This window comes from Myotis brandtii, unplaced genomic scaffold (assembly GCF_000412655.1).
Source record: "Myotis brandtii unplaced genomic scaffold, ASM41265v1 scaffold125, whole genome shotgun sequence".
Lineage (NCBI taxonomy): Eukaryota > Metazoa > Chordata > Mammalia > Chiroptera > Vespertilionidae > Myotis > Myotis brandtii.
Genome location: NW_005354385.1, coordinates 10,558,383 through 10,571,721, shown reverse-complemented (window position 1 = coordinate 10,571,721; position 13,339 = coordinate 10,558,383). Strand labels below are relative to the sequence as shown.

Below are 13,339 nucleotides of genomic sequence, written 5' to 3'. Positions count from 1 at the left end.
TCCTTCCTTCCTTCCTTTTTCCTATTCTGCCTTTCTTTCCACTTTCCCTTCTTCTTTGCTCTCCTCACAAGTGAAGTTTAATGTGAGGAGAATGCACAAGTAAATCTAAGGGTAAATGAATTCTGCTATTTTAGGTATTTTTACTTAAGTTTAGATTATTGTGAAAAGGCTCAGGTGATGCATTTGGAATTCACTCCTTTGTAAGAAGCAGGCTGTATAAGTGAAGCTCATCTTCAGGAAGCCCTGAGTAGGTGGTTATGCTGGTACTCTTGTAAGTTAAGTTTTATGAAATGGTGTCGCCTTGGCAGTTAGGGAAGCATATGCCAATCATTTTTACCTGCGTCCCCTACAATAAACTCTTACTCTTGTCTTTCATGTATCCAGATCAACCAAAAATATAGTGTTGAACTTAACTTCAACTACATTATATTCTGAAAGCCCTAAGTATACTCTTTCAAATTGCACATGCCCCATCTACCCACAAAGTGGTTATTATAGCAGAATCTTTTATGTCGACTAAATCAACCGCTTCACAACTTGAAATACCTTCACAACTGGAAATCTTATTTCACTGAGGAATTGTTCCAGGAAAACAGAAGACAGTGCCATGTATTTAGATTAATATTCCTTTCCAAAAGATACTTCACCCTCCTGTGACCTCTTGGAATCTTGGATTTGAAGTATGAAAGAAATAATACACGAAGTCTGTAACATCTGTGCTCCATCCCACCTTCCACTGATATTTTCTTGCAAGGATCAAGATTCCTGTGGCAATCATAATTTTCATGAACCCACAGCCAGAGAATGGGAGGTTCTGAGAGGGAATTGGATCTGGGTTACTTAATGTAGTTTTAGTGTGCAGTAATTAACATAGGCATGTCTTCATGATAGCTTCCCCCCCTAGCAGCAGAGTATTTGCTTTTAACAAACTCTCTAAGGATATCAAAGCTAATGTTTCAGATCAAACATAAACACACATGCATTATAACCTGACAGTTCTTTTAAAGTACTTTTAAAAAAAATAAGATCTTGAACATTTTTTTGGTAATTATTTCTCAATCCTTGGGAGCTCTGACTTGCATTTTGTGCCATTTGAGTGCCTTGAGAATTGTTTGCAACAGAGAGACTGTTTTGCTTATTTATAATGTTCTGAACTTTGCCTGAAATTGCACATCGACTTTATTTACCCCTCCCCCTCTTGAGCTCCTTCGAACTGAAAGTCAAATTCTAATTAGTTTCTCTTAACAGACATTTTAGAGAAGGATCGGTGTCAGAATAAACCATGTGATGGGGAACTTGCCCCGACTAAGAGAGAGCTAATATTCCAGGGCCAGGATGGGGGCAGTCCAGCTGGGGGGTGGGAGGGGTGCTGGAGCGGTGCCAGGCCAGCCTGTGAGCTGGAAGCCTAGTACGGCAGAAACATGGGATTAGGGCTATGCCAGAACTTATGTTGCAAACTAGGTCCCTGTGTCACAGGCATAGGCCCAAATGGCTTTTAAAGATCAGCTGCGATTAATGTTTGGTGTGAAATTAACATCATCAGTTTAAAGTGTAGCTCGACAAATGGTGGTTTGCTTGATCTGTCCCATGTTTTTCCCCACATTACTTCTGGGGGAAAAAGATGAAGAACAGATGAGAATATTTTGGTTGTTTTTTGATCTCCCCTTTATGTCATTATTTAGGTTGTTTTTCTGGTTCCTAAAATGTTGGGGCTTAAGCTTCTGTTCTGTGGTGTGGTTTGATTCTTAGGGGGGGCGGGTAAAGGTATGTCGTGTCTCATTGGAAATCAGCTACTGTCCTTTGACCATGACTAATTTGATATTTTCCTTCCTTTTGCCCTAGTCCCTCTTCTCCATAAATATTCATGTGCTCACATGCACACCACACATACATGCACATACAGAGAAATGCTTAAACTGAAACTTGAGAGTCTTCCATGCTGCTTGCAAACCTGTTTTGTTAATATTAACATCTAGTTATTACTACCAAAATAGAAAGAACTTAGTAGAATAGAAAATAAACAAAAAAAGAAAAAAAATTGCCCTTATATTAAAAAATTCATGTTTCTTTTCACTTCTTTATGCATATATTTTTGTAATCATAGTCTAGATGCAATTCTGTATCATCTCTTTCATTTATATGTGTGTTTTAATGTTGTTAAATAGCCTGTTTTTATTTTAAATGGTCACATGATTTTTTTTTTTAACCATTTCCATATTGTTACACATCCTGTCTCCTCCCTTTGGGGCCTGTAGTAGACTCTTTGTTCATATAACTTTTCATTTGGGGAATTAATTCTTATTCTGAAAAAAAGTAGCCTTAATAGGTCAGACTATGGGTGTTTTTATATATTGCCAAATTGCTTTCCATAAGAGTTGTACTAATTCACAATATCCTACTCACCCCAGGGTGTGATGTATGTATTTCACTTTCTTACCAGCTTTAGGAACTGTCATTAAAAGTATATATTTTTGAAATTACAGCCTATAAAATATACCTCATTTAAATATATGAATATCTTATCTTCAGAAGGTCATTATAATTATGTGTCCTTTGAGCTCCTGAGTCCGTTGTAAAAACTGATGGCCAGATAGTGCTCCTGGAGCACTGGGATCCTCAAGTGGACCATGAATATAAAACTGCATTGCATTTAGTAATTTTATTGGGATTTTACATTTATTTGCTACACCTAATAAGCCTCATGCTGTTTCTGTACAGGAAATGAGAGTTCAGTCCATCTCACATCTGCAAATTGCTCAGTAGTATTGTTTGGATTTTACTTTTTGTGTTTAGTTTGACACTGAATTTGGAATTGGTAGGCAGGAAAACAGTCTTCTCACCTTTACCGTGTGAATGTTTTATATGAATTTAAGGCAGGGTTTGCTTGGATCAATGGTTCTTAAACTGGAGTGAACATCAGAATCACCTAGAAACACAGAGGACTGGCCCACCCCAGAGTTCCTGATTTAGTCGGTCTAGGCTTGGATGGAGAATTTCCCTTTCTAACAGGGCCCCAGCTATGCCGATGCTGCTGGATCCGGGACTGTACTCTTGAGATCTCGTGTTAAAGTGGAATGCAGTAAATCAGTTGCCCCAGGATGCCGTCGGATCCTGTCCGAGCAGATGTCCGTGCCTTGTCCTGATACTTTAGGTCAGTGGTCGGCAAACTCATTAGTCAACAGAGCCAAATATCAACAGTACAACGATTGAAATTTCTTTTGAGAGCCAAATTTTTTCAACTTAAACTATATAGGTAGGTACATTGTTATTAACTTAAGTAGGGTACTCCTAAGCTGGCCTTTGCTAAAAGCGTCCTCATTTTATAATAGTAAAGCCACCAACACAAAATAATTACAATTCTTAAATTGATGGCAAAAATACCTGTAGGATTTGCAGCTGGTTGGAAAAATACAGGTAACTTTATGCTTCGAGTAGGTACTTTTGTCACCCGCGCGCGATTTGTGGACGTGACTAGCACTAACCACTGCACAATGAGACTGCTGACTGACTGGCCCACTCAGCTCGTGCATGAATTGCGCGCGCCTCCCCTGCGCTGTATCCCGCGGCCCACCTGCGCCGCGTCTCCCGTTGCCCGACCGACCGACCGACACCCCCCACTTCTTCTAACGCCACTTCTTCAAAATAGACTCGCCCAGGCCGAAAACCGACTTCTGCGCATGGGCCACGAAGTTTCAATCGCACTGTACGGGCGCGCCCGCACGTGGTATTTTGTGGAAGAGCCACACTCAAGGAGCCAAAGAGCCACATGTGGCTTGCGAGCCTCGGTTTGCCGACCACTGCTTTAGGTGAAACTTGCGTTTCCTTTCAAGCTTCTAAGGGGTTTATTTCTCCCTTAAGAGTCTTAGTCTTAGCCTTTCTCTCTAGATTTTTGCTACATCTCTGGCAGTATTCTTCTTTTCCTCTGTTTATAGTCCTGCAGATGCATTTGTTTCTGGTTACCTGAGTTCAGTGCAGTGTGAGGAGAGGACTTTATGTAGGGATTCAGTAAATACATGGGGACGTTGTAACTGGATTAGTGCCTTTTAGCTGTGGTCTGATCAGAAGGTCTTCCAGGCACCCCTCAGCGTGTGCCCTCTTGAGTTTAGAAGTCCTTCCTCTGGAGCTTCGGCCTTCGGTGGGAGACCTTGTGTACAGAAACTCCATAGTTCTGTTGCTCTGATACTGTGGTCGTCTGCTCATGGATTTGAAATCTAAATACAATAATCTTTACTGTCCAGCACACCTTTGCCTACAGCATCTCCTTAGCACACAGTCTCCTGTATGTTTTAACACAAAGTTTCATTGTGATTTACATGCCATATAAATTTGTCATTTCTGTGACCGATGCACCTCACTGTTATCAATAACGCAGTGATTCTTCAAAGGACCCAGAGGAAATCCGGTGCTAGGGTTCCCATCAGAATGTACAGTGGAATTTTTGAAAAGGCAGTGTCCCTAGATGGTACAGGCACACAGTTTTAAAAATAGGACCTATCTGTTCCTGTATTGTGTTTGTTTGCCGCACACACTGTGGTGTGTGTCTGTCTCTCCTTGCTGTGTTTCCCCTCAGGGCCAAAGCCCGGCACATGGACTCCTCTGAGGTGGCACCCTCTGTACAGTTGTGCAGATTCTCCCGGGCCCACCAGAGGCAGAGAAATACAGTCATTAACTGGCTCTGAAATTATACTCTCTGACTTGATAACTAACATAAGTTTCATCATCCAAAAAATATTGATAACAATAGTGTCCACTTTATTGAGTTCTCATGATTAAATGAGATAGTTCTCATGATTAAATGAGATAACACATGTAAAGCACCCGGTGCGTGTCTGGCATATGGTAAGTGCTCCACTGGCATCATTACTGTTCCACTGGGGACGGGTGAGTGGCGGAGGTCACATGTGTGCTGGCAGAGCTCAGTTGCCCTTTCCCCACCTTTCCTTGAGCTAATCCTTCTGATACTACATGTGTTTCTCCCAGTGCCCACAGCGGGGCTGTGTGGACACACTCTTGTTTCACTGTTACTGGCTTTATTTTGTGATGGAATCCAGTGTTAAAATGAGTCAAAAAATATTTGTGTCTCATAGAAAAAAATGTTGCTTGGCTAAACTGTATGGGGTGGGGACTAGAAAATACTTATTAATAAGCTTATGTTTGGCAATTTAGAAATCCTCAAAGCTTTGAAACCCCAAAACTTTTTTATAATTTATTTGGCAGAACACATGAGCTGAGCTCATTTAGGAGTTAGGCTTGACCTAAATTGCCATGTGTCCGTCTGTAGCCTTTATTTTATTTAATGTGACTGTTCATATATTTCTGCAGGAATGTGTTTGGCAGTGGGGTATTCCTCTGACTCTGCTAGGGTAGCACATAAAGATAGTGTGTGCCTCTTACTACCATTGTAAAATGTAAAAAGCTCCAATTTCTGAAAGCATATCTAACCTCAAGGGTTTGGATAGAGGATTGTGGACATATAATCAATATTCATTTAACTAATATGTATTTAGTGTCTATAATATGCTTGGTAGAGTGTTACACTCTGGGAAACAGTTGAGCTAAAAAAAGAAATATCCAATTTAAAGGTACGCACATTTTAGTCGAACACATTATTATAAATTAATAGTATAAGCCATTATGGTTGAAGTACACAAGGTGATGACTGAGTGCAGGGTGGACAGTGAACTTGGCCAAAGGCCTGGAGTATTGGCAGCAAGGTGGGAGGGTCTCTGAAGACAGAAGCATGAACTGAGTCATAAATGAGATGAGAAGGACCTACTCAGGTGGACCAGCTTGGGAGCATGTGCAGGTGGAAATGAGAAATAACATCAGACAATGATGACGATTGGTATCCCAGGCAAAAGGAAGAGCTGTGGGGAGTCGTAAAGGTGTCCTATTGATGCAACTGTAAGTAATTCCTGAGGCTGATGCCCAGGTACATGAAGGAAGGCAGTGGTGTGGAATGGTTGTTACTGGGCAATGAGCACCAACCATCCCATGGGCAATGCTGATGGCATACACGTAGAGAAGGGACACAATGAGCTTTTCCCTTAGTTTTCTCCTAAAGATATATTGCTGGGGGCAGAGGCATATGGTGGAGGTGAGGACCTGAAGCAGAGAGACCTGTAGGTCCCAGATGCAGCTGTCAAGGGGGTAGGAGATGAGGGCCCTGGGGAGGGTCTCAGGCCTTGGGGAGGGTCACCAGGAAAGCCTTGTTTCTGGAGACAAGCATTTTGGGAAGACCTCTCTGGCATGTCATGCTTTTTGAAGTACTGTGGACTTCCTTGTTTATCTGAACATCAGCTTCGAGATTTGTACTTTAGAAGTGTTGGAACTGAGTCATGGCAGTAAGGGGTTTAGCCAGAGCCAAGCAGCAAATTAATGGTAGGGATATTGGTTGGTAAAGATATATTTGTCCCAGAAAAGAGAAAACTTTCCATTAGACATACGCCCAGGAACAAATGATTGTATAATTGAGATACACAAGCCAAAGGTTGTGGGGGAGTGGGTAATGAATAATGCCTCTGATTTCTTTCGTGTGGCCCTTTGAGTCACACCAACAACTTGACATGGAAAAGCAAGGCTTGGCTCAGCTCCCCCTTCCTTGACCCCCACGCAAGAGCTCCTCTTCCCTGCATTTTTGTGCCTTTTGTTGTTTGTACCACACATTTGGCACTTGAAGTGCTTTGTATTTTTAGTCACTTTTCCAGAATTCATGCTGGCTCACGATTTGGCAGTTTGTTCATTGGGTGTTGTCTTTAAAGGACATCAAGTTCACTTTTTTCTTTGCCTGGCTACCAGATTGTTTGTCACTTTCTGGCAGAAGCGAGGAACAGTTGTACCTGACTTCCTATCTTAACAACACAAATCATTTCACAGTCTGGCCTTGGCCTGTTCTCTCTCATTCTCTTTTTATTTTATAAGAATGATTTTTTAAAAAAATGATTTTATTGATTTCAGAGAGAGGAAGGGAGAGGTAGAGAGCGATAGAAACATCAATGATGAGAATCATTGATCAGCTGCCTCCTGCACGCTAGGGATCCAGCCAGCAACCTGGGCATGTTCCCTGACCAGGAATTGAACCGTGACCTCCTGGTTCGTGGGTGGATGCTCAACCACTGAATCACACCGGTGGAGCTTGGCCTGTTCTCTTCACTACCCATTTGCACCCGATTTCAGCCACAGAGACTTCTTTCCATCTCTCCAGCTATGAGGATGAGTGTCCTTTGTAACTCCTTATCTTTGCCCCACTCCCCTGACCCCCACACCTGGAATGCCCCCTTTCCTTGGTTTTTTCTCTTCCTCATCCTTTTCTCTGCCTTGAAAACTCATTATTATGTCTGCCCAAGCCCTAGCTTCTGGAAAGGTTACTTATACTTCAGTAACATCCAATTATCTGGTTCTTAATAAACCACACAGGTGTTTTCTTCTCTGAGTACCATGTCCCTGCCCCCTCTCCCTGCCCCTACCTCTAACGCTAGTTTAATTTATTTACTTTCTCATCTCCCTTTTCTCTTTTCCTGCTCCTCATCACCCACATTGCATCTTTTTCATTTTTGTATCCCTAGGGCCAAACAAAACCTCTGGTGCACACAGTTTAATGGATCAGAATGGTATGAGTAAAGTTAGGAACCAACAAGTAAAAATATAGTGATGGTTTCTAATCTATCTTTGCCTCTTAAGATATAAAGTAAGTAGTGAAGGGAAAAAAATTCAGACTTTAAAAAACAACACCACAAAGAGCAGGGCTAGTCCTCCTCCTCCTCCTCACTAGACATTGAGTTCCCTGAAAACCAAGAGCATGTCTTACACTCTTATCACCCTCACTATTTAACGTGGTGTTCCACACTTAGTAGGTACAGAATGTACTTTGTATTGCTTGAAATAATTGCTTTCCTTCACCAGAGGGAATTTCACATGGTGGCCAGAGTTTAATCCCAGGTGTATTTTATTCTGGAGAAGCATGACCAGTGTCAGATGGAAACAATCAACAGTTGACCGATATTTGAAGAAAGAGGCGTGACTAAGTCCCAGGCACAATCAATTAGATGGTCTTTGTTTTTAAACTTGATTCCTTTTGTTAAAACATGGGGGCATTTAATAAAGTTAAAATATGGTAAATATAAACATAAGGGGAAGCCTCAGCTTTATAAAGTGAAATTCATGGTTGGGTATCACTTTTAAAAATCCTGCCATGCTTTTTTCTTTTGCATTTAAATAGTAGGAAAATCCAACTGGTGTTACTGTTCACAATCACATAACCCTTTCCAAACTAGCCAGACAAATTACCACAAATAGCTAGCTGTTATGCTAGATTTTTAAAAAGAATTAAACCAGGTTATTAAGTATATTCTCTTTCAGAAAAATTGAGAGATGGGGAAGGGTATATCTCTTATGTTTCCTATAAATTAATGTGGTCCTTGAACAGTTATAAATTATCTTGTAGGCCCATCTCCAGGAGTATTTTAAGGGGTGTCTGTTAGTAATGAAAAGAATTAAACCATTTTTGTGTGAATGCTTCCAGGGATCCTTACAAGAGAAGTAGGTAGGGCCTTGGAGGTGAGCTGGCTCAAGGCGTCTTCTCTGAGCAGGGGTTTATGCCTAATATGAGCTCTTTATGATTTACCAGAAAAGGTTTTTAATCCGTGGACTGAAATATTACAGTGCGGTTATGTAGTGTGGAAAAGTTAATTAGAAAATAGTATCAACTAGAAATTTATTTTTACATAACTAGAATACATTCTATTTTTTTTTTAAATAAACTCAGTTGGATTTGTGAAGTTTAAGGAAAAAATCTAGTATTTCTTTAACAGAGGCTCTTTATCATAGCTAATCTTTTGTGTAAACAATTTGTATTCATATGGGATTTATAAGAATGGATACTCTTTCTTAAGTAGTTTAATTTCTTTGATAAATGAAAAGGGAATTGAAGCTATTCAGGTGGCTTGTAGGAACTAGAAAAACTTAATCATAACTTTCTTCACAGCCTCCTCCTGTCTCCTCCAACAACCTGTTCAGTATGTAGGAATAGAAGAAAGTTACTTAGAGGAAGGGAAAAGGGCAGAAAATCAAGCAATCCACTGTCCTCATGGTTGAAACCTTTGATGATAGAAGGATTTTTCCCCTTTTATTTCTATAAGGGGAAGAACCAATTTCCTAATTCCAAATGAAGTTTTTAAAATTAAACAAATAGTTGACATACAATGTTGTATTAGTATCAGGTGTACAACTTAGTGGTACATTTATATACTTTACTACGTGTCCACCACGATCTGCCTAGTAACCATCTGTCACCTTACAAAGTGATGATATTACTGACTGTATTCCCTGTGCTGCACATTGCTATAACCATGTGACTCATTATTTTATAACTGGAAGTTTGTACCTCTTATTCCCCTTCACCCATCCACCCACCCACCTTTTCTCTGGCAACCATCAGATTGTTCTCTGTATCTTTGAGTCTTTCAGTTTTGTCTTCTGGAGTCCACATATAATTGAAATCGTATGGTATTTGTCTTTCTCTGTCTGCTTATTTATTTAGCATAATACCCTGTAGGTCCATCCATGTTGTTGCAAATGATAAGGTACCTTTTTAATCCCTGCTTTATTGCTGTGCCCAGAGCAGGTGGATCTGCCATGTTGGCCCCTCAGTGATATCTCTTCCTACTGCAGATCACCCACTCTGGTAGGGTTCCCACGGGGACCACGTCTCCGTCTCTCCTACTCTTCCTTTTGTGGTTCCTCTCTCGTTTGTTGTGTAGAGCTGTTTAATCAGCCCTCGATTCTTCAGGAGGAATTGCTCTATATGTAGGTGTATGTTCGGTGTGTCCCTCGGATGAGGTGAATTTGAGGTCTTCCTATGCTGCTGTCTTGGATCCCCCATCCCCAGATGATAAAGTAAAAAAATTTTCTATTTGTGGAATTACTCTTTCTTCTGAAAAATAAGCAGTTGGTGTAATTTTGCTGAAATTAGCCACTTTCATATTTGCTTGGGAATAAGGGAAGAGTTTATCCTTCTCAGTCATTCTTGTTTTTCTCAAATGACTACCCTTCTCTACAATTTGTGCTCCAATCTGAGAGTAAATAATTGAGCCATCAGTGAGCTATATCTGGCAATTAGCATGTACTCAGTCCACGTACAATGAATGAATAAGGAAATTTATAATTTGTATTAATTACCTGCATCCTCTCAATAGGAGGAATGATTTTATAGCAAGGACTTTTTTCCTAATCATAATAAAAAGATGTATTTTGATAATGTTCTTGGATTATTTGCCTGTAGCTCTAGTTTGTGGGTAACATTTTATTTCTATTATGGTCTGAAACTACTAGATTCATGTCAAAAAATGTCGTGTCTTTTTTTGATCACCAAAGGAATTTTTGTCTTGGATCTTACAGAGCTGTTTATATACTCTCAGAGCATTCTGTTAATTGTAATTACATGAGAAGTAGTCACAGTTTCTTGTAACAATTATTTTTCCTCCAGTTTCTCTGCAGGGCATCTATTTATTGCCTTGTTCTCCACTTATTTTAAGACCTACCTGTAGGTTTCAGAATCTCCTTGAAGTGCAAGAAAGGTGATGAGGAGGGTGATCAGTACTTTTCCTGTCACATTATAATGTGATACCATCAATAAAAACCCCGAGGGAACCTCTACTCTCTTGCTAAGCCAATAATTCTTGTCCATGTGTGCAGGTATTGTGGAAGATTACAAGCCACCATTCTATGATGTGGTTCCCAATGACCCAAGTTTTGAAGATATGAGGAAGGTGGTCTGTGTGGATCAACAGAGGCCAAACATACCCAACAGATGGTTCTCAGACCCGGTAAGAACCACTTTCTTAGTTTTTCAGCTGTCCTCAGCTGTTTGCTTGCTCTTGTGTTTCATCTGGTATGGTTCTTAAGTGATCTGCCTCAGCTACCTATTGCTTTCTCTCCCTATTTTATGCAGAAGGCCTTAGATCTAGTTAAGTAGGTACAGAAAATTGTCTCTTTCTTGAAAGAGCCATAGCTGATAGATCTTGCTAACGACTGACAGTATTCACAAAAATTTCTATTACTGATGAGCTTCAGAAATTGGGAATCTCATTACTATACCACTGGCCCTAGGACTGTAGTTTCATGTGTAAACCAAGACACTGAGTGATGCTTTTAACTGTTTTGTTTTTTCCATCTCTGCATATCTGAAATTGCAAACATAAGTTATTCAATGCTGAAAGTCCTTATGTCTGCTCTGTAGTAGCAAATCTAAGACATTGAGAAATCACCCTTTCTGCACATTTCAGTTTTAACTCTGGGTTAGTATTGCCATTTGTAGCACCCATAAAACCATCAAGGGATTTAGCCTGACCTATGTAATTGACTTGATAAAGTCATTGGGTATTCTAGGCAGTCCAAAGGACAGATGCCATGAAACTCAAGAGTGGCTTTTTTATTAGTGGTCAAGGCCTCGATTATTGGTTTTAAAAAGATGGCAATGACACCACTTTAACTTCACAAGACCTAGAGCTCTGCAACATAACTAATACATCTGCCCAGCTTCTTGGTCCCCAAAAGACCACTTTTTCATTGTGTTGTTTGCTCCTTCTCTCCGCAGACATTAACTTCTCTGGCCAAGCTGATGAAAGAATGCTGGTATCAAAATCCGTCTGCAAGACTCACAGCTCTGCGTATCAAAAAGACTTTGACCAAAATTGATAATTCCCTAGACAAATTGAAAACTGACTGTTGACATTTTCATGGTGTCAAGAAGGAAGATTTGACGTTGTCGTCATTGTCCAGCTGGGACCTAATGCTGGCCTGACTGGTTGTCAGACAGAATCCATCTGTCTCCCTCCCCAGATGGCTGCTTCAACAAGGCAGACATCTCACCCAGCCACGTGTTGGGGAGACACCAAAACCACCCTAACCTCGCTCAATGACTGTGAACTGGGCATTTCACAACTGTTCACACTGCAGAGACTGATGTTGGACAGACACTGTTGCAAAGGTAGGGAACTGGAGGAACACAGAGAAATCCTAAGAGAGATCTGGGCATTAAGACAGTGGCTTTGCATATCTTTCACAAGTCTCCTAGACACTCCCCACGGGAAATTCAAGGAGGTGGTGAATTTTTAATCAGCAATATTGCCTGTGCTTCTCTTCTTTATTGCACTAGGAATTCTTTGCATTCCTTACTTGCACTGTTACTCTTAATTTTAAAGACCCAACTTGCCAAAACATTGGCTGCATACTCCATTGGTCTGTCTTTGGATAATAGGAATTCAATTTGGCAAAACAAAATGTAATGTCAGACTTTGCTGCATTTTACACATGTGCTGATGTTTACAATGATGCTGAACATTAGGAATTGTTTATACACAACTTTGCAAATTATTTATTACTTGTGCACATAGCAGTTTTTACAAAACTGCTCTGTGCATATGTTAAAGCTTATTTTTATGTGGTCTTATGATTTTATTACCGAAATGTTTTTAACACTATACTCTGAAATGGACATTTTCTTTTATCCTCAGTTAAATTCACATTTTAAGTGCTTCACATTTGTATGTGTGTAGACTGTAACTTTTTTTCAGTTCATATGCAGAACGTATTTAGCCATTACCCATGTGACACCACTGAATATATTACTGATTTAGAAGCAAAGATTTCAGTAGAATTTTAGTCCTGAACGCTGTGGGGAAAATGCATTTTCTTCGGAATTATCCATTATGTGCATTTAAACTCTGCCAGAAAAAAAAATAACTATTTTGTTTTAATCTACTTTTTGTATTTAGTAGTTATTTGTATAAATTAAATAAAATGTTTTCAAGTCAAGAAGTGAATTATATTGAGTGTATAAAAAAGATCTAGATAATGTAGAGCATTTTCTTATGGGAACAATAGAAAAATATCATAAATCGAATTTGCTTTTCAAGTCTAGTAATGAACTTGAGGGGTTCTTCTATGAGGATGTTTCCAGCTTGAATTTGGTATCAAGATAATTTGAATTTTGTTTGTTTCTTTTTTTGGCTGTGATTTTTTTTATTGCTCAAAAAATAACTGACCCGCCTTCCTAACAAGATGGTTGTGAGTAGAAATGGGAGGGAGTATGTGAAAGCATTTTGTTTAGTATGTGGCCATATGTGAGTGGAAAGCAGTCTTACCCATCTCACCATATGTTTGAGGGGAGTCCATTGTTGGCTTTTTTCACTTAACTCTGTTCAACAAGATTGAAAAGATTGGGTTTAGAGTATCCCCAAAGAGGAAGAAGTGTGAAGATTCTGAAAAGTTCACCAGAGGTAAGTTAACAATACATTTACCTGTATTATTATCCTATATAATAAAACCCTAATATGCAAAT

General features: G+C 39.8%; 1 protein-coding gene across 1 annotated transcript in view; it reads left to right on the top strand.

Moving 5' to 3' along the window:
- ACVR1 (activin A receptor, type I) overlaps positions 1-12,813 on the top strand; it is an 81,513-nt gene extending 68,700 nt beyond the window's left edge. Inside the window, exons 9-12 of the mRNA XM_014534160.1 lie at positions 2,559-2,653; positions 3,010-3,151; positions 10,678-10,823; positions 11,594-12,813. Coding sequence (XP_014389646.1) covers positions 2,559-2,653; positions 3,010-3,151; positions 10,678-10,823; positions 11,594-11,728 — 518 coding nt within the window. The 3' untranslated portion in view covers positions 11,729-12,813. The remainder of the gene's footprint in view (positions 1-2,558; positions 2,654-3,009; positions 3,152-10,677; positions 10,824-11,593) is intronic.
- Positions 12,814-13,339: the final 526 nt, after the last annotated feature.